Here is a 21,230-nt window from a genome sequence, read left to right as displayed (position 1 = left end):
GTCTTGACACTGGGAAATTTTTAGAGCTTAGGCTGATGCCCAAGACGAGAACTCAGAAAAGGAGTGTAGAGATGAAAACAGATTTTAGGGGAGGGTACCAGGCACAACTGAACAGCCCAGGGGCCAAGAAGAAAGGGGAGATGAAAAGAACACAGGTAAACAAAACCCGAAAAACTACAACTGACAATGAAGAGAACTGAGACCAAGTTTTGCTGAAGAAGATCTCGACTCCAGGTCAAAGCATCAGTGTCCTAAACACTCCCATTTTCCTGGAGCATCTGCTGCTGGAAAGGGATTTTGTTTCTCAGGCAAACTGGGACATGGCATGATTCTGCAAGGCCTGTGAAAGGATTGCAGGTGGCAAAGGAAAGGCCAGCAGTGCCCCAGGAGAGAAGGGCATTGCCACTCTGCCTGCCAAGCCAAGGGAGCAGACTTCAGGAAGAACAAGCTCCAGGGACTCGGATAAATCCACGGAACTCGGAATACCTGCACCAGGATCACCAAAACAGCACCACCAAACAGCTGTCACCGAGCCTGATCCCCAGGGAGCTGCTCCTGCTCCCTCCCACAGATTCTCTTCCCTGCCCATGAGCTCCTCAGGTCCCCAGATGACAACAGCCAAGATAAACCTGGGAGCACTGTGCCCTGGGAGGGAGGGGAGGGCGTTCCCCTCAGAAAATCCCCCAGGGCAATTAATGAAACCTCTCTGTTCGTTTTGGAACAAGCCCCATTCCCTCACTGAGCACTTCCCAGCAGAGACACATCTCACACCACCTCCTGCCACCCTCCCCCAGCCTCCTTCCCATTCTAGGCTCAAGGATGGTGATTTTGCTCTGGGAAAACACTGATGGCTTTGCACACCAGATCCAAACTCTGGCCCAGGGGAACTTTTCCCCCCCTGCCCTGGCATACTCAGAGCCAGTCACCTCTTCTCGTAGTCCAGGTCCCCCACGGAGCCGTTCATCAGCTGGTTGGGGGTCCACTTCAGTGCCATGATGTCGGCAGTCTGGTGAAGGGACAGATATCCCGGGATTGCCTCCATGTCATCTCTCTTGGGAAAAGAAACACGGGGACAGAGTGAGCTGGAAGATGCCAGAAGCACAAAGCCCTGGAGCCCAGTCCTGGCCCCTCACACAGTCCTGCCTGCTGCCCCTGAGCCCACCCAGTCACAAACAGTAAGAAACCCACTGTGTTGCTGGAAAACCTCCTAGCAGAGACTCCAGGACACCTCACTGCCTTGGAAAAGGGCTGAGAGCAACTGCCCAGCACGGAAAACTTAACAGCTCCACCTAGAAGCAGTTTGCATTTCATTTATTTGACTGCAAAAAGCAGGAAGGGACAGGAGAAGGAGTTTTGTGGTAAAGAATGGGCAGGGAGAGGAGTTTCTACTCAGACTGAAGCAGAGCTCTTCCACCCCACTGGGAGAATCCATATCACCAGGACCTCCACAAACACAGTCCACTCACTGTCCTCACAGATTAAAAACGTGCTTTTCTCCACCCAAAAGCAATGTGGGATAGAATGAGGTGCTGGGGAGCAGAGCAGGGTTTCAAAGCCCAGGTTTCCCAGCACGAACTCACCGGCTGCACCAGGACGTTGTTCTTGCCGTACAGGAGAGTGGCTCGGGAATTCTGGTGCAGGGACTCCACGTAGTCCCTGGCAGACAGGGACGGCCTGTCATCCATGCTGCCACTGGAATGTCTTTTCTGAATCTGCAAGAGACACACCCACAAATCTGAGGTGAGAACAGACACCCTCTGGCTTCCCAAAAGCTTCTCTTGAACCTCATTCCCTCCTCACTTATACACTTGAGAGAGTCACTACTAGAAATCTTTCCCTCAGGGTGCTCTAAGGGGATTCCTGGCTCTGTCCGAGCTCAGAGAAGCCCCAGGATTGAGTTTTGTTTGCAATGCACAGAGCAGATTCAGCTTGCTGTTCACACATGATGTTCCCAAGGGACACAGACCCTGGGATGCAGTGCCATGAGGGGCTGGCATGCCAGTGCTCTCCATGGACCATGTTCCCAGCACCTCTGCCTCAAAGACTTCCCTCATCAGAGGGCTCCACAGGCCTTTCCAAGCAAAGGGAACCCAGATCCTGTGGCTCTGGGAGGAGCACAGAGAGGTTTATCCCCCACTCACGCAGAGCGCCGGGCGCTTGGTGGGCGAGTCCTGGCGGCAGTGGGAGCTGTGGATCCGATGCCTCTGGACCAGCTCGTCCGCAGAGGGGTCTGTCCAGAAGTGGTCAGCAGTCTTCATCTTCGTGTACTCCAGTGCACAGGGCCCCACTGTGGAGAGGAACACCCCAAATGTAAGGGAGCCATCCGTGATCCCACGGCCGTGGTCACCTCCCCGATCTGCAGATCATAGTTTTGGGAGCACGGGTTTGGAAAGCAAGTAGGGAAAGTGTTACCCAATAAAGATGCAAGAATTGGTCCATCCACAGGATCCATCAGGAGAGCTTCCTTCTCGTAGTACTTACTAGAAGAAGTAAAGGACAGCAGAATGCTGGAGCACTACAAAGTTATAGACAGTGGGTTTAAATCCCTGTCATGCCCTTTGCTTTCTCTATCTCCCCTTGATGGGGAGAGGGCAAGAAGCCCTAAAGAGGCTATTTCTGCCAGCTGAGAAATTCCTGGGGAACAGCCACCCTCCTGCAGCACATCACAATCTCCTAACAAACCTGCCCAGGAGTGGAGACCCTCCCAGGACACCTCAGCATGCAGATCCCAGAAGGAATCAGGCCTACATTGCCCTGACAACCCAGCCACCACCAGGGCCAGCATGGCCTGTCTGTATTTTAGGGAGTGATCACCAGCAGCAGGGTATCCATCAGAGTCCCCATGATGGGCACTGAGTGACACAGCTGGCCTGTGCCATCCAGGGACTTCCCTGGCCCACATGGATACTGTTGTTCCTCAGCCAGCAACACCCCCAGTGCCATGAAGGGGTGGGTGCTGGCAGTGATCCGGACAGAGACATGGGTGGCCTGTGCCAGCACTCACCTGCTGTTCTCCACCAGGTAGTGCACAATTTTATCCAAGACCTTTTCGAAGAGGGCCGTGCGGATCCAGAGGTGCTTGACGGCCTGAGGAGACAGGTTGGGCAGCTTCGGCACCTTGCGCACATTCTCCGGGACGCCCTGGGCTTGGTTTCGCCTTTGGAGGTACAAGACAAGAGACAACACCACCACAGGCTCATCCCTGAATTCTGAAGGAGCCCAGGGCACTCCTGCCACCAGGGGTTTGGGGGTGTTGGCTGTGGTGATGGGGGGATCCCAGAGAACTGCCTGGGACAGAGCTCTGGAGGTGCTCCCTGTGTCTATCCCACCCCCTGCTCCAGAGGGGCCACACCTGCATTTGAAACCAGACTTCACTAAATCCATTCCCCACTGTAAAGACACCCCAGAACTCTGCTCTCCCTCAGCAGAGTCCTCTAGCCCACACATCTTTCCATGGCTGAGCTCACAGGCTGAGCAGCTCGTCTTAGGACAGCTTAAAATTCCTGCCCGCAGGAAGCTGCTCCATCCATCTCCCTGCTAATTGTCCAAGGATGAGTAATCCTCTCCCAAACAGCAGCTGAATTACTGCAGGTTCAAGCCCTGCACACTGAGACAGACCAAACGTGGTTCCAGCTGGCTTGGTGAACTGGTCCATAAACTGTGACAGCTCAGCAGCAACGTGCTCAGCTGTCCCTGAAGCACCAGAGCAGGCACAGAGGGAGTTAGGACTTGTCCACCCCTCCTTAAACCACAACCACAACTCAGTCTCCTAGAACAGCAACCAGTTTGGTCAAGATATAAAAAACCCAGGACAAGACCGAAGGAGCAATTCCTCCCGTCGAGGCTCAAGCTGGACCCAAACTACACCTCCCACCCCAAAACCTGAGTGAGCAGAGAGGATTGGCAGCCACAGCAGTGCCTTACGCGTTCTCAATGAGCTGCTCCAGGTCCTGCACCTTCCTGCAGAGCTCCTCTGCCAGGGGGAAGCTCTTGCCCACCTTCATGAACAGCGCTGCGATCTTGTTGCTGCGCAGGAACCCGGCCGCCCTCCGCTTCAGCCCGAACAGCACACAGCATTCCACGGCAGCTGCAGCAGAGCACACACCATGGCATCAGAATATTCCCAGCTGGAAGGACCCACGGGGATCATCGAGTCCAACTCTTTGAGTGACTGGCCCATCGATGGAGCACACAGTTATTAGCACCACGCTCTACCCAGCTGAGCCAACCTCAGCGTCACTGGAGCACCTTCCCTGTGGAGTCAGGCTGAGAGAGTTGGGGCTGATCAGCTTGGGGAAGAGAAGGTTGTGTGGAGACCTCACAGCACCTTCCAGGATCTGAAGGGGCTACAAGGAATCAGGAAAGGGACTGTTCATCAGGACACTTCCCACTAGACCAGGTTGCTCTAAGCCCCATCCAGCCTGGCCTTGGATACTTTCAGGGATGGGGCAACCACAAGCTCCTAAAACTCCTCAGACAGTAAATTTGAAGGCAGAGACATCCCCACCTTGGCTTCAGGAAATTCTAACCCCATCACACATGGGAATTAACAGCAAACATCACAGCCTCTCCAGGGTAATTGCTGTGCTGGGCAAACAGGCTGACACTCTCCTTGTGGGTTTCTCGTGGATTGTGGAGAAACCAGCCTCTCCCTGATGTTTTCCCTTTGGCCCAATCTGAAGGATGGGCACGGCTGGAACAGGAGGTTTCACTCCCTGTGCTGGGATGGTGCAAGTGAGGAGGAGAAAGCTCAGGAGGCAAGGACAGGCACACTCAGGGTTTCTAAAGCAGCAAGGGAAATGGGGCAGTTTTCCCCAAAAAATCTGTGTCCATACAAACATTTTTCTGAAAAACTGAAAGGAACAAAGAACCTGGGGATAAACCACAGGCAATGCTAGCAGCTCAGTCTGGCTTTGGGGACCCTCCTGGCTCAGCAGTGACTCCGTTAGCACTCAGGGACACAGGGACTTGTTAAGTCCTTGTGGAAGGCTTTGCCTGACTCTGTTTCCTGGACTCTGCCCAAAGGCACTCACCAAACCCCAGTGAGTGCCCAGACAGCCCCAGACACCATCCCTGCCCTGCTATGGTGAGGGGGGATCCCGGGAGCCGGCGATGACTCCACAGAAAGACGCGCACACGCACAGGCTCTGCCTGCAGCTCATTCCCAAAGTCCCCTGGGAAGGCTCAGGATGGATGTCTAGCACCAAACACAGACTGATTAAACAGGCTGATCAAAGCACTGGAAAAATCACATGGACCCACAGTCCTCAGACCCTTGATCCAGGTCTGACAACGAGCTTCCTCTCCCTCCTCCCCGGGAAGCCGGCGCTGCCGAGCTGAGCCCACCGGATGCTGCTTCACCTCCTGCCTGGAAAGGCACACTTCCCTACAGCTGAACAGCTCCATGGACACACGGAAAAAGGCATTCCATGCAGCTTCCAGGCTGTGAGAGGCTCATTATCTCGCCCTGCTCCGTGCTGTGCCTGAGCTCGGTGCCGAGCAGCAGCATCCGAGGGCCGGTGAGACACGGCCTGTGCTGGCAGAACAACAGATTTGGGCCAGCCCAGCCCTGCTGACTCCCAGCAGCCAGGCAAAGACTCTGCATGGACACCTGGCTTTGAAACCAGGCCCTGCACAAGGCTTCCCAAAGCCCAGAGGGCTTCACCTGCCCCGGGATTATGTGCAGCTGCAAATAAGATACAACCCAAACTGCTCCATGGCTTTGCCAGAAGATCCAACATCTCTCTCATTTTCCCTATGCTCTGTGGCTGAAATACAAGTGACAAACAGCCCCAACTGCCTGGGACTGCACCCAGGGGTGCTCATTTGGAGTGGCCTGCTCAGGCAGGTCCTGAAAGCTCAGGTACCACGGCGGGTGAGCAGCCAGGGTTGCTCCTGCCCAGCTGCGCTCCCAAGAGAGAACCTCTGTGAGCTCCCAGTGCCACCAGTTCCATTCCAAATGCCCAGCAGACAAATGGGAGCACTGGTACTCCCGCTGTGCTCAGGTCACAGGCAGCACATCCCAACTCCTGCCAGGCAGGGAGAAATCCCAAGTCCTGAATGGCCTCTGGCACACGGCATCGAGACAGAGCTGTCAGCAGCATCTGTTCCCAGTGCCACATCTGAACATGTGCAAAACACCACTGCTGGCAGAGCTACATGGAAATGTGCAGCTTCCATAGGAAAAACTCTCCCCGTGCTCTACTAAATCCAGGGGTAATGGTAGGATTTTTAAATCAGATGAGTTTTGGAGCTCAGCTGTGTCACTGCTGCAAGCAGACACTGAAGAGATTCTCCTCATCCCTCAGGACATTACCTACAGCATAGCCACGTGGTGCAGGGGCCCTGTTCAGCTACACCCAGGTGAGGGGGGAACTTTGGCTGCTGGCAAAAGACTGAAGATACTCCTGAGCTGCCCAGAGCTCTGACACGATTCAAACCACTCGAGCTGAGCAGCCTTGGCTGACGTGGACACCAAACCCTGGGCTCCCACGGCCTCGCTGCCGGCTCCCCATCAGCCTCCCAGGGCAGCCTGGATGTGACAGATGCCAGCTCGTGTTTGTCTGCTCCAAACCCCCCTCAGAGCACCACGGGGGCTGCTGCCCTTCCCTGCCAGACCACTGGCTCCATCCGGAGGGGTTTGCGCTACGCCGGCCGCGCAGAGGGCTCGGCGAGGAGGGCTCTGCTGGGAAGGCAGCTCTCTCCAGGGAAAAGGGCAGCTCTGGCAGCCAGAGCCAGGCTTGCAGCACGCTCTGCTTGGCAGGGAAAGAGGTTATTTACAAGCTCACCCAGCTCCTGGAGAGCCACAACACCGAGGAAGGTGCACGAACCGTTCCAGTGAGAGGAACAGCAGACGGAGCAGGAGGGGGACACCGGGAGCCAGGGAAAGGGCAGCAGCATCGGAAGAGGCCAGAAGGGACCAAGGAGCCCTTCGTGCCTGGATGCCTCAGCTCCCTGCTGCAGGAGCCTATAAATAATCCCAGGCTGAGAAGCCTCGTGCTGCACAGAAAAGCAGGGAATGAGTCACACCTGGAAGTCTGCTCTGCTCTTTCGATGCCACACAGAGGGAACAGGCTCCTGAGTGTCTTTGATGTGAGGGCCCAGGAGGAAAGGAGAAAGCCCAGCCTCCAGGCTCCTTTCCATAAACTCCTAGTCCATAACAGCAAAGAAAGATTTGGACTTGACAGACTTTCAGTTGAATCAACTCTCAGGGGAATTTAAAAATAAAAGATTATTTCTAGTCCTTCCTCAATGGCTGCACACACTGCCACCACCCCTCCCTCTTTTGACATATCCCTGTATATTTTAAGCACAAAGACCTCAGGGACTCCGACCTCTGCCAGAACAATCCATCCTCTGGCACTCCCCAGTGCCCCAGCCCAAGGTCCTGGAGCTGGAGCATGTCCCCAGGAATGACTGGTTCCCAGGAATGGCACATGGCACAGCCCGGGAAGGGAGTGCCCAGCACCAAAAGCCCCAATCCAGGCCAGCATCGGAGACTCACCACAGAAGGAGATGATGTGGCTGCTGTCCTCATGCACGAATTTCCTCGTCACAGCCTCCTCCATGATCTGCTTCACCTGCAGGACAGAGGCAGTTAGGGAAACTTCAGCCATGGAGCAGAGTGAGGAGTCCTGCAGTGGGGTGGGTGCACAGGAACCTCCTCTGCTCCCAGGTTTCCCCAGCTGCACAGGAGGTCTCATGGAGGATGCAGCTCTGCCTGCTGAGCATCGCCAGCTATTTCAAAAAGTCAGGTATAAAAAAAGGGCTGCTTCATTTTTGAGAAACTTCACAGCAGGAAAATGATGAGCCGAGAATTAACTGAGGGATCTGAGCACCATTTAGATGAAAGTCATCTCATAAAGGTAGCTAAATCTCAGATTTAAGGCTTTTACAGCATTGTTCTGTTCTCTCATTTTGTTTGACAAATTTCCTGTGACACAGCTGTCCCAAATGACTGCAACTATCCATCAGTGCCTAATTCAGCGATCACCTGGCACCAGCTGTGCCCAGGAATTCCATTTGCACAGCAGTGCCAGCAGCTCTGCCCTCTCTGACTCTTGACTGGCACTCAGCTGATCCAGGGGAAGCTGTCACTTAGTGCTCATCAGGGGCACGATTAGGGGACAAAAACAAACAGGACCCCACATAAATTAGGAGGGTAATTCTTTGCAGGGAGCAGATGGGAGGTCAGACCTGGCAGGTCAGGTCTGGCAGCACAGTGGTGACTTCCATCCCCAGCTGCCACTCTCCCTAATCCTGCTACAACCAGCCAGAGTCCAGCTGAATCTTTGCTCCTTAAACATTCAGTTCCCAACCACTTTTCCTTTCAAACACAGCTGCCAGCATGCCTGGATCTCATCTCCCAGTGCCTCTGTAACATCTTGATTTTGGAAAACACAGGGGAAAGTGTTCCCAGTGCAGAGCTGAGGGTCAAGACTTGGCCAAGCAAACCTTGCATGAATGGGAGACCTTTAATGGCATCATTTGGGGAATTAATCCCCTTTGCAAGGTATAATCAAAGTTATGCATGGCTGACAGCTCAATAAAGGAAACCCTGAGTCTGGATTAAGACAAGAGTCCTCTCCGAGCCAAGAGCTGCTCTGTGTCAGAGCCATCAGGTGAGATCCCAGCACTGCTCCCTGCTCGGTGACTAACGGAGCACTGAGACTTCCCTGGATGCCTCGGATGAGCTGGTACTGAGTCAGGAAGTCACAGCAAGGAATGTCACCGAGATGTGGAGCTCGGGACTGGAGGTGGCTGGGAAATTCCTCTTGGCACAACGTGATCCAGCTCCTGCACCTCCCACATCGCCCACATCCCAACCCCGCGCTCAGAGCGGTGACTCCACCTGCAGGAACACCCCGGGGACCAGGAGAAAGCTCCATCTTCCATCCCAGTGCTTTGTTGTGTCCCAAAACTGCAGCTGGCCCTGGTCAGGGCACCTCCTGGTGCTCCTTTACTCCTTACCTTCCACCTACAGTTTTCCCCTTGTCCCGGTGCCCTGTGCTGGGCACCAGGGAAGGGGCAGCTGCAATCCTCACTCAGGGCTCCCTGCTCCAGCAACTTTTTATTTTACACTTCAGCAACAGAAACGGGGACAGAGCAAGTCCCAGCAAGAGGAGAGGAGCCTCTGTCTCCCACACATCCCTCGACCTTGGCTGCAGGGGTGGATCAGGGATGGGAAGCACCACACACCTCAGGTCCACCAGTGCCCAGGTGCTCCCCAGAGCCACCCCTTTTCCTCCACCTGGAATTCCACGTCACCAAAGACATTCTGGAAGCCTGCCCAGCTCAGGAGCTATCCCTGACCACCCCTGGGAGCAGCCCTGGAAGGGAGGTTCACATCTTGGGGCCCTCAGGGATTCCCTGAAATTTGGCTCTCCCAGCTGGCTGAGCCACCCTTGTCCAGGTGGCTCCTAACCCTCGCCCAGGCAGGCTGAGCTTCCTCTGTCAGCAGGGCACAGCACTTCTCTCTCACACATCCAGCTGATCTCCCAGAAAATGATGACACACAGATATTAAATGCACACTCGTGCCAGCACTGGTGGTATCAGGATTTTAACCCCCCTCCCCCAAATACACCTGAGAATCAACGTGCAGAGTTATGTCTTTACCAGCTTCTGATTCAATCAGGAAATATTCCAATATAAGCAGCACATTCAAATATTTGTTTGAAATTTCAATATATTGACACGATGCCACAGGGCCTTCCCCAGGCCAGTGACCATCTGCCTGTCCAGGGCCTGGGGAGCATCCAGGACTGCAGGAGCCAGCTCTGACCAGGCATTTCAGTGCCAACACTGCACAAACCACCTGCACGCTCGAGGCACAAGCAAAACACCTTCCAAGAGACACAGTTTAGTGGAAAATTACTCATTAAAAGTAAAAAAAAAAAGAAAATGCACTGCACTGACTGAGGTTGTAACGCTAAAAATAAATCAAGGAAGTCTAAAGGACTGGAAGTGGAAAGGGCACTGCAACAAGGGCACTCACCTGGCATGTGACAAATACAAACACCAGCCCAGGAGGTAGAAGACAGACAGACAGACATGGCCTTGTAACAGAAAACATGGCATATCTTGGAATTCTGGAATGGTTTGGGTTGGAAGGGACCTTAAAGCTCATCTCATTCCACCCCCCTGCCACGGGCACGGACACCTTCCACAATCCCAGGGTGCTCCAAGCCCCATCCAATGTGGCCTTGGACACTTCCAGGGAACAGAATCAACACTTCCAGGGAACAGAGCTCAGAGATCCCAACTTTCTCTAAGCACCAAGAAAATTTTCCAACAAAACCATCTTAACGTTTGCCCAAACAGACACAGCTGACATCTCTAGGACAGCTCCAAGCCAGAGAACCCCAAAACTCCTGAGAGATCTCCTGTGCTGTTGTCTGCAGACCCCAAAGGACTCTCCCACTCAGAGCAGCCCCTCCACAGCCAGCTGGGATCACCACCACCACAGCTGGGATCTGCCACGTGCTCCCAGATCCTCTGGGAGCTTCTGACACCCCGGGAACATCAGCTCAGCCGAGCTTGGCTCCCTCCACAGAGAAGACTTGAACAGCCTCTGAATGTGCTGCATTCCAGCATTTTAATGCTAATTCTCAGATTGTAGCCAGAACAATCCCAACAGATGAAGCTGCCCACTCTGGAGCTCATGCCAGCCTAGGGAAATGAGATGTTTGCTCTTCTTTTATTAGAAAGGAAATTAAAACAGCAACTAATAATTTAGCTGTAGGTAAACTTGGGAGGAATCTCACCAAGAATTCCACAGCAGTACCAACAAACCCCTGGCTCCAGCTGTGAGCACAGGACAAGTCCCCCTGGAAAGTGAAATCAAACCCTCACCTGTCCAACAACCCCAGACCCCAGGGAGGGATGAAGGCTTAGACCTCTCTGCTACAAAATTCCCAGGGATATGCATCATCCAAAGCCCAGCTTTCCTGTCACCCAGTCCTGTTGTCATTTACACTGCTGGAACAAGCCAAATATTATCACAGCCACCACCGAGGTGCAGGGACCAGGAGCAAGCCAAGAACTCCAGGTTTAATTAGTCCAAGGCAATATTGGCTCACAACTGTTTTACCTGGCCAGGTTTTTCCCTAGAGAACCCGTACTCTGCATTATCCAGGGATGTTTGCAGTCTCTATTTTCCTGCCATGCCTCTTGCAAAGCCTTTCACTGGTTATTAAAGCATTTCTATGGAAGCACAACACCTCCTGTCTATTTGGCCATGCTGGAAACTCCGTGGAATTGTTTACAGCAAGCCAGATGCAAACAGAGTCCCCAGGGAGATCCTTTTCCCAGTCCTGTTCCAGGGTCAAGCTCGCTCACGTTGCCACAGGCTGAGGTCAGCTGCTCCCAGGAACAGGCCTGGTCACCAGATCCAGCACCAAAAAACATCTGGACGAGCAAAAAATGTGGCCCAGCCGCCACACACTGGAGCTAAAGCCATGGGAGAGCATCCCATCCCAAACCCAAAGGATTTACAGCAAAAAATAGAGGTGAAGATGAAGATGGAGATGTCTCCTGCTCCCTCTGAACATCCACCTCTACATGGGGTGTCAGATTGGGTGGATGAGATGCTGCAGGACCAGAGCCAGGAAGCTGCACTGCCTGTATCCCCTCGGAATCACAGAATTCATCACAGAATCATGGAATTGTTGAGGTTGGAAAAGACCTCCAAGATCACTGAGCCCAACCATTCACCCAGCACTTCCAGGTTCACTGTCCCTGTTCAATCCACCTGGCCCAGGAGAACCATCAAGCCCACCAAACAAACAAACAACCAGCAACAAAAAAACTTTAAAAAAACCCCCAACCCATTGATGAAAGAGGCTTTAAACCTGGTTTGCTTTTGTACATTTGCTTTTCAAATTCTTTTCCAAGCTGCGGTTTTCTCGTTCTCATCACGGTCTTTAAGTGCTGCTTTGATTATGTGTTTGCAGTTAATTCTTGCACTTAAAAAATCCAATTTTCCGTGTCAGTTTTGGTGCAACGAGTGCACGTGGGCATTTCTTGCTGTAGTCTGAGCTCTCCTGTAATTGCTTCTCCCAACCAAGGTCTCTTTCCAGGAGAAAGCTCCACAGGAAGCAGCTCCCCATGCTCTGGAGCTGTGTCCATGGAGCACTGCAGCTCTGTCACTTCCCAGGTGTTTCAAAATGCTGAAGGATCACTGAGATGCAATATTAGGACATCCCCAGGAAGGGTTGTATTTGCAAGGACAAACAGACAGGGGAATATTTCCCAGCAGGAATGTGAGCCTGGCTTTGCTGGAAGTACCAAAGGTGTCCAAAGCAAAGCAAGTGGAAAATCTCTGCTTGGCTCCAGGACATTATTCCAAACCCCCACTCCTTCTGGTGCCCACAGGAGTCTCTGTGTGTGGGGAATGGTGGATGGAAATCCTGGGATATCCAATCACACGGCCAATGCTGGAGCTAAAGCCACTTTTTAAGCTAAAGCAGAAGTTCTCAGACTGAAACCTCTCACCAGCCAGCTTCACCTTCTCATTTGAAAATGAAATCTCTGCCTGTTGCCTGTCTCATTGCTACAACACCCTTTTTTAGCAGACTTGTTGACAAAATTCACGTTTTCCAACTCGACGCTGCAGGATTTCCTGTTTCTCCTGCCTTACCATGTTCCTCATCTTTCCAGCAACAAACACCCAGATGATCCCAAAAGCAGGTGCCAGACAGACTGTTCAGCACCACCACGAGCTGCAGCCACGCTCTGCCACTTCTTCAAGAGTTTACAGGCTGACCACTAAAAAAAAGCCCAATTAATTGTGCTCGGATCAGTTAAAACACAGAGCACGTGCACCATTTATACCCAGAGACCTCAGGGCTCTCGCCAGACATTTTGGTGGCCCCTGGCATGAGGGGACACCACAGGGACACCTCTGATGGCACCAGACACTTGTCTTGAAAGCCATTTGGCAGCTCCCTATTCTTCCTGCCACAGAAACATCGATCACACTCCTGCCCACGGAGACCTTTGGCTTTTCTAAAAGTCTTACTTAATTATTTATCACCACTTGCTGAATAAAACATGGCACCTCCTGCAGCTGAGGGATCCTCCACGTGACACACAGGAGGGATTTCCAGGCCAGCCCTTCCCCAGGAACCACGTGTGCTCACAGCTGGGGACTGGGATGAGGCTCCTTGGGGGATAAGGGAGGAGAAGAACTCTGAATGCTTGTGCAGCTTGCTGGAAAATGAATTTAAAATATATTAGTGGAAGGATCCATAATGCAACATCACACCCTGGGGGGACACAGGGGCATCCCAGCCATGTGTATTTACTGAGGGTGTTTTGCACCAGACTTTCTTCACAGGGCTTCAACTTTTGGCCAAAAATCCGTGCTTGCAACTCTAATCTAAGCTGCCTAAGATCACGTTATAGCTGGTTCTATTCCTGTTGTGCTTGTCAAACGCACATTTCCACGCCATCTGTGGGCACTGCTGGCACTGCTCGCTGTAAATGCTCAATACAGACATTTAAGGAAACCTTTAAGGAAAACTTTAGTCATTTCTGTGTTTCCAGCAGCCGACCTCGAAGCCGGGTTCTGTTCTCAGCACATCCCAAAGCCCCTGGTTTTCCCAGGTAGTGATGTTGCCCTGACGAGGCTTTTGGATTCACTGAAACATGGTGAAGGATGATACTGAAACCAGCTTCCAGCTCCAAATCGCCCCGAAGTCCTGAATCTGTGCAAAGCCAGGTATTTCCATGGCAACAGCCAGGACGCCAGGAGGGAGGAGGGGGAGGATATTTTGGCAGCAGAGGACAGAGGGTCCTCCCGGCACAGGGAAGGTGTGAGGAAGGGGGAAAGCAGCACAAAACCTGCTCCGGGGATGACAGCTCAAGCCAGGGGTTTCTGGAGCACCAGAGCTCTTGTGCAAAGCCCTGCTTTTACATCGAAGAGGAGAGGAAATGGTCCCCAGTGATCAGTGCTGCTCTTCAGAGCAGATCGATGCAGGCAATCGAGAAATGCTGCATTAAGGGCCCTCTGTTCTCTCTTGATACAGAAACATCTGAAAAAGGCTGCCCTGGGTGCTTGAGAGACATCAGAGGGTCCCTCTGCCAACAGCAGCTTTCATCACCAACCTGCAGCTCATCATCCTCATCCTTATCTTGCCTGAACACTTTTGACAGCTACACAAAGGCCTTTCCCTTTTTTTTTTAATAAACTGGCCTCGAGAACACTTAAAGCTCTCAACATTAATTTTTCAAATCCTAGTAGCATTAAATTAATTTACAATTTTCTACCCATCCAGAATGAAATAGCTGGCACTGACGCCGCCAATCTGATATTTTGGAACGGCGGGCACACAGAAAAACAAACCCAAGCTGCAAAAACACTGCTCTTACCAGTCATTTGTGTTACTTAGCCACAAACCAGGCAACATGGCTGCAAAGCAGGGGCTTCTCTGAAAGGGTGGGAGGAAGAGACTGACTGTTGTTCCCATGACACATGATGAAGGAATTAGTCAACAGCCACACAGTGACAACCATTCCAGCTACTGAAAAACAAACAATATATCTGGTAGAAGACAAGCAGGCTGTGGCCAACCCCAATTTCTAAAAGAACTCTAAGAGCAGGCAGCAAAATGTTCAATCCAGGTTTGATAGCTACTGAGGAACAAAGACTCAGAGCTGCCTCCTGAGTGGCAAGTTAAACATAAACTAAGTTTTTGCAGAAGAACGACCAAGATGACTGTTTGCTTTCATACACTGTTCAGCTTTTCACTCAGCTCACGCTCCAGGGACACGTGTGCAGGTGGATTGCACAGGTAACACCTGCTTCCCTCCCTCTGTGCCGTGAGGCTGCCTGGAGGGAGCTAAAAACACCTGAGGATTCTCCTCTATTAAAAACCAAACTTGTAAAAGAAGGGGAGGAGCACAGTTTGGAAGGGGAGTACTTCTAGTTGGAAACACCAAACCTGGGTATTTCAGGCTCTGGGTTTGTAAAGAAGGCTCATTCCATCTGATAAAAGCTCTGAAAAAAATCAGAAAATGTTGGTCATGCTGCTTACCCTGCACAACAGGACACAAGATGCCTCCTGTGTCAGACCTCACTCCTTCCCTTGCAGCCTGCTGACAAACAGTCCATTTTGCAGCTTCCAGGGTTGGTTTGATTTATTATGACCATACGGGGCAGGGGGGAGGAAGAAGATGGTGACAGATAACACAGCTCATCTCACCCTGCACATCCACTGCAGCACAGGACTTCTCCAGAATCCAGTGCCTTAACCATGGCAACAGCCAAATACTGAGGGCTGCTCAGTGCCCTGGCTAATTCCAGTTTACTGTTTCTGTCCCTGCTCGGATCAGACCTTCCTCCCAGTGTTTGCCTCGCTCAGTTATGGCCCTGGGTGACAGATGTGCCACAGCTCCCCAAGGACAGCCCTGGCTGTCCCTGCTCTCAGCTGGGCTCACCTGCACCGAGGGCCCTGGCAGCTCACACAGAGCCCTGGCTGGAGCAAAACCAGGCGTGGTCTCATGAAATGAGAATAATACAGGTTTGAGAAAGGTTAAAAACCTGGGAGTGGGGAAAAAAACCCAGGAGATTTCTGGCCCTTTCTACTGCTCCTTGCAGTCTGCACAAGCTCCTGACTCAACCTGAGGTCAGCCTAGAAAAGGAAGGAAAACCAAAAGCATGAGCAAAGCAGGCCTAAAGAGCAGGGAGCAACAGGCACAAGAATGCCCACCTGCTTCCAGTCTCAGGGATGGCACTAAATAATTAACTCCACAACCTACAGGATCACGTTTCCCAAGGTTTTTAATTCCCACCAGAGCAAAGCCCAGGTGGAGAGCACAGGTCCTCTATGGAATTCCCCCACCTGTGTGGCTGTGCACCCACAGCCCCCTTGCTGGACCCAACCCCTGTCCAGGCTCAGAGCTTCCAGCGGGAGTGGAAGGGCACATGGAAGGCAAATCCTAAGGGAATGGCAACCACCTGGTATCTGCACAGGCAGGGAACCCACATCCACACCAACATCCCGAACAATGGGACCACCAAGACAAAGCCTCTGCTCTGTGTCAGCTCTAAGGGGCTGCTGGAGAGGTCCTGGAGCGTGCCAAACACCCAGGTCACAGCACCATGGTGGCACTTCACCAGGGCAGGAGGGCTTCCCCCGTGCACCCCTTTCCTCCCTCAGGCTTTATTCGCATTCACCAAACCCACATTATCTCCCCAAAAGCCAGCAGAAGGGCACGGCACAACCGCAGCTCTGCTCCCGGAGGTACCAGCTCCACTTTCCCCCAGCACACGGCCCCAGGAGGGAGCAAAGCCGGGCACTGAGGGCCAGCACGGCAGAGGCTCTGGGGGAAGCTCCGGGCCGGCAGCAGCCCTGGCTCCCACCCTGCAGCAGCCGTCTCTGCACTCAGGAGCTGCCACAGACAGTAATAATGAGATAGCAGCTCTATCCACAACGCTAAATAAATGTCATACCCTTTTCCTGGTTTAATAGCTGTTGCTGAGGCAACCAGTGGTATTCCTTAGCACCACACCCGGCACAGCATTAAGGGTGGGAAGTGGTCTGGATGGGCAGCGCAGTCACCCTCCCCAGACCCACCACCCACGGGTCTGCTTCTCCCGACTCCAAGCAGTGTCTTCCATTCCCCGGGAGCCTGTAAACTGGATAGCGAGATGCTCGTAAGAGCAGAAACAAAACACCACACATCCCCCCACACCCTCCGACATCCCGGGAGGTGACCTGCAGGGACAGAGCGTGGGTAGGACAGGACAGCAGCTCCCGGTGACCCAGCGCTTCACCACCCGGCACGACTCAGCTCCGTGACTCGATGGACCGTCTACTCAGGTGTAACACACGGGATAAACACGGAGCTCGAGGCAGCTCAACATAAAACACCGTACAAACTAATAGAGTTAAAGATGCCTGAGAAGAGGAAGCAGAGCGAGAACGCCATCACCCTGCACTGGCCACACATATTTGGGCCCCCCCTTTTCCTGCCCGGGGTCCCCAGCACCCGCTGCCCCCCGCCCTGCCAAGGAGCGCCGTGCTGCGGGAGGGCTCGTCCCATCCCCGCTCCCAAGGGAAGGATGCAGCACCGGGAGTCGCCCCTTTTTCCCTGCGGAAAATCCCAAGTTGTGGTGTGCTCTGCCCCCAGCCAGAGGCGATTTTCCAAGGATGCGGGGCGCTGGGATGCCGGGCACTGGCGCTGCAGGGATGCTCCTCCGCCCCCCCGGGACCCGCAACCGCGCCCGGGTGGGCTCTCGGCCGGGAGGGCTCTCGGCCCCGCTCCGGGCTGGTTTCTTTGGGGGCTCTTAAACCCGCGGTAGCAGCAGCCGGAGCCAGCGGATGCCACGGGCGAGCGGGCCCGGGGCTCCCCCCGGGCAGAATCCGCCGCAGCCGCCGCTCCCCGCGGGCACCGGGCCGGGGCTGCTCCCGGGGGTCCCGCACCCACCTCCTTCTTGACGGTGCGCAGCAGCCGCTGCCGGGTCTCCGCTTCTGCGGGGAGAAGGGGGGAGAAGAGACCCATTAGTGCGGCCCTGCCCCGCCACCCCCAGTCCCGGTCCCCGGTCGCGGTCCCCGCCCGCCGTACCCGCCGGGGCCGCCGCCATGGCCGCGCTCGCTCCGCAGCGCCCGCAGACTGCCGGGCACCGGGCCGGGCCCGCCGGGCCGCACCGCCCCCCGCCCCGCCGGGGAGGGGCCGCCGCCGCCGCCAATCCGCGACCGGCACCGGTACCCCCGGGCACCGGTACCCCCGGGCACCCCCGGCACCGGCACCCCCGGCACCGGTACCCCCGGGCACCCCCGGCACCCCAGCACCGGCACCCCCAGCACCGGCACCCCGGCATCGGCACCCCCGGCATCGGCACCCCCAGCACCGGTACCCTCAGCACCGGTACCCCCAGCACCGGCACCCCCGGCACCGGTACCCCCGGCACCGGTACCCCCGGGCACCCCCGGCACCGGTACCCCCGGGCACCCCGGCACCGGCATCCCCGGCACCGGCACCCCCGGCACCCTCAGCACCGGCACCCCCAGCACCGACACCCCCGGCATCGGCACCCCCAGCACCGGCACCCCCGGCATCGGCACCCCCGGCACCGGCACCCCCGGCACCGGTACCCCCGGGCACCCCCGGCACCGGCATCCCCGGCACCGGCAGCCCCGGCACCCTCAGCACCGGCACCCCCAGCACCGACACCCCCGGCATCGGCACCCCCAGCACCGGCACCCCCAGCACCGGCACCCTCAGCACCGGTACCCCCAGCACCGGCACCCCCGGCACCGGCACCCCCGGGCACCCCCGGCACCGGCATCCCCGGCACCGGCACCCCCGGCAGCCCCGGCATCGGCACCCCCGGCCACCCCCAGCACCGGTACCCCCGGCACCGGCAGCCCGGGTACGCCCGCCATCCGCAGCCCCGGCACCCACGGCGTGCCCCCTATCCCCGGCACCGCCGGCAACCTCGGCGCTCCCGACAGTGGCACCCCCGGCAGGGCGACTGGGTCCGGACCGGTGCTCCCGCAGGGTCTCAACCGGGACCAGTGCCACGGTGGGATCACAGCCGTGCCCCAGCTCCCGGGGTCGCGACCAACCCCCCCCCCCCCCCCCCCCCATAGCTGATCCCCGTTCCCCCAGCCAGGTCCCTGCACCCCCGACCCAGCCCCGAGGTGCCCGGGGACGGCGGCCGCGGGGCTGGGTGACACGGGACGGGGAGAGCCCTGGAGGTGTCCCCGCACACGGGGATCGCTGGGGCACTGTCTGGCCTCGGACAGGGGTTCAGGGCTCTGGAGGTCCCTCACAGGGACGAAGCAACCACGTCCTTTCAGGCCTGAGCCATCCAGGCCCGCTCCGGTGAGCTCCAGCACAGCGGGAAGGTGACAGCGACCGGAGACCCCCATTGCCTCCTCTCAAAATCACAACACCGCAGCCCCTCGGAGAGCGCCCTGCCTGCAGCTCCATTAACATCTCTTCTGTTTTCCTCTTCCCTCGTTTACTGTTCCAGGACATTTCCATAGAAACAGCATCCTGGCTCCTCCGCAGTCCAGTTTCCAATAACTACAAACCGCGTTACTGCGAGGGCAGCGTTGCCCGGCCGTGCTGCACGGCCGCCACCGGCACGGCCCCGCCTGGCCCCGCTGCCGTCGGGACTCAATCCCGGCATGGGCAGCAGGGACACCGCCAGCCCCCCAGAGTGACCCCAGAGCTGGGCTGCATCCTCTCTGCCTCGGAGCTTTTCCTGCCAGGCTCCTGCTCGGTGACCCTAAGGACAGCAGGGACCGTAATCATGGTTCCCTCCACTACCCAGGCTGGCAGGAGAACAGGAGGGAGCTCTGGGCTCGGAATTAGTCCGAATTCGGTCCCTTTTGTACCTTCCAGGGACCAGGAGGAGGCCTGGGCCATATCGGTTGTAGAGGAAAACTTATTTCCGTGTACTCTGCTTCTCGCTGTTTATTTGCTTGTTAAATACCTGTTAGCAGAGGTGGTGGCAACACGAACGTAACTGAGCTGCACCTTGGGGGAATGTGATTGCCGGACCACACGGGTCCCAGAACCTTTGGGGGAAAATCGTCTGAAAGAAGCACAGGGACAAGCTCTCCCCAAGCTGGTTCCCCTTCATTGGAAAATTCTGCTTCTCCCTGGATTAAAGACAGGTGGGAGACGACTGGCCCCTGTTTTCTGGAGCCTGGAGATCTTAAATGAGAGCACGTTGATCTATACTTAATGTGATTAAGTTACATCTCTGAGTATCACGCTAATTAAATTAAACTTCCCACTGCTGCCTCTGCGGCTTAAACAGGATAGTTGTTTTAAGACCACAATTCACTCCCCTGCATTTCCCTGCACGGATGAGAAGGTGGGATAAAAGCATTCTGCTAATCAAGTCATCGTGGTGTTTGGAAACAACTTCCAAGTCGCTGGATATTCAAATTTAAATCTGATTTGGGCTGGATTTAAACTCTGCGGTTTCAATCTGAAGTGATTGGTGCTTTGAAGAAATAGAATAACAGGAAAAAGCAGAAATAAACGGATGAAGCAGCGCACAGACCGTCCCTGACCGCGATGTCACAGGTGTAAAAACAGGATATTGGCAAGGAATTCTTCCCTGTGAGGGTGCTGAGGCCCTGGCACAGGGTGCCCAGAGGAGCTGGGCTTCTCCATCCCTGGAAGTGCCCAAGGCCAGGTTGGACAGGGCTTGGAGCAACCTGGGCTAGCGGAAGGTGTCCCTTTCCTTGGCAGGGGGTGGAACGCGATGAGTTTTAAGGTCCCTTCCAACCCAAACCATTCCACGATCTCCCCAAGACACCTCTCCCCCTGCCCTCCCCATCTCCAGCAGCTCTTTCCACCTTGCAGCTTCTAAAAACAAGCGGAGATTTCAAAGCTCTCCCCTCATCGATTTGACAGCGCGGCCCCGACCCTCTGCCGGAGGAGCCGCAGCCGCATGAGCGGAGGGGCAGCGGCGCAGGGAGAGGGGGCAGCGGGACGGGAGCACCGGGAGCATTCACGGCTCGTTCCCCAGCGAGCTCCCGGGGGGATCGGTCGGGGATGGAGGCACTGAACCGAGCAGGTGGAGCGGGGCACCCACCTGCGAACCGGAGCCCGGTCCGTGCCTGAGCACAGGGAGCTCCCGGGCAGCAGCGTGCGCATCCCTCCGCTGCAAAGCCCTGCCGTGGACGGTCCGGCAGGCCCAGCTCTGCCCCAGCCTGGGGAACAAGAGGCTCTTCAGGAGAGAAAGGAGCTTAGTTTTAAACAGATGCCGGAGTTTGCACAGCCGCTGCTTCACGCTGGGAAAGGCGTCTCTGTCCGGTGCTCGAGGGATGCTGGGGGCTGTCCCTGCTTCCCGCAGACCCCACAGACCCCTGAGACCCCTGGCAGTGCCTGAGCCCATCTGCCGAGCCCTCCTGAGCAGGGGCAGGACGTGGGCACAGGGAGGTCCCACCGAGCCATTCCACGCAAACCCCTCGGAGAAAAGAAGGGGCAGCAGCAGAGAAAGGGCTGGTATCTATTATCTACTATTTTTCACAGTTGCTATGGCACCAGCTGCCTCAGTTCTGTTATTTATGCCTCGCGATGGTCCTTGGTCAGGGGGTTAAACCCCGCTGCCCCCGGCACGCTCACCTTCATCCCAAATCCCGGGGCAAGGGCGGCCCCAGAGCCTGGGCTTTCATCTCCACTCCCGCGCTGAAGGACGGGAATCCACGGCGCTGGAAAGTGCCAGGAGTGACACAAATCCCGGATAAACCACAGCAG

The 21,230-nt window shown here is 55.6% G+C and overlaps 1 protein-coding gene across 3 annotated transcripts in view; it reads right to left on the bottom strand.

The window, feature by feature from the left end:
• Positions 1-17,604, bottom strand: part of SGSM1 (small G protein signaling modulator 1) — a 33,338-nt gene extending 15,734 nt beyond the window's left edge. For 2 of the 3 annotated variants that reach the window (XM_039561076.1, XM_039561078.1), the window contains exons 1-9: positions 17,571-17,604; positions 17,433-17,476; positions 7,505-7,580; positions 3,925-4,087; positions 3,005-3,157; positions 2,413-2,480; positions 2,142-2,287; positions 1,581-1,712; positions 927-1,051 (exon numbers count right to left, since the gene is read on the bottom strand). In XM_039561076.1, coding sequence (XP_039417010.1) covers positions 927-1,051; positions 1,581-1,712; positions 2,142-2,287; positions 2,413-2,480; positions 3,005-3,157; positions 3,925-4,087; positions 7,505-7,580; positions 17,433-17,476; positions 17,571-17,589 — 926 coding nt within the window. In that variant the 5' untranslated portion in view covers positions 17,590-17,604. Of the gene's footprint in view, positions 1-926; positions 1,052-1,580; positions 1,713-2,141; positions 2,288-2,412; positions 2,481-3,004; positions 3,158-3,924; positions 4,088-7,504; positions 7,581-16,455; positions 16,817-17,432; positions 17,477-17,570 lie in introns of those variants that run through there. The other variant, XM_039561077.1, reaches the window with a different exon arrangement.
• Positions 17,605-21,230: the final 3,626 nt, after the last annotated feature.

The sequence above is a fragment of the Corvus cornix genome, chromosome 15 (assembly GCF_000738735.6).
Source record: "Corvus cornix cornix isolate S_Up_H32 chromosome 15, ASM73873v5, whole genome shotgun sequence".
Taxonomy (NCBI): Eukaryota; Metazoa; Chordata; class Aves; order Passeriformes; family Corvidae; genus Corvus; species Corvus cornix.
The sequence above is the reverse complement of the archived record's forward strand: the minus strand, read 5'-3'. Positions and strand labels throughout refer to the sequence as shown.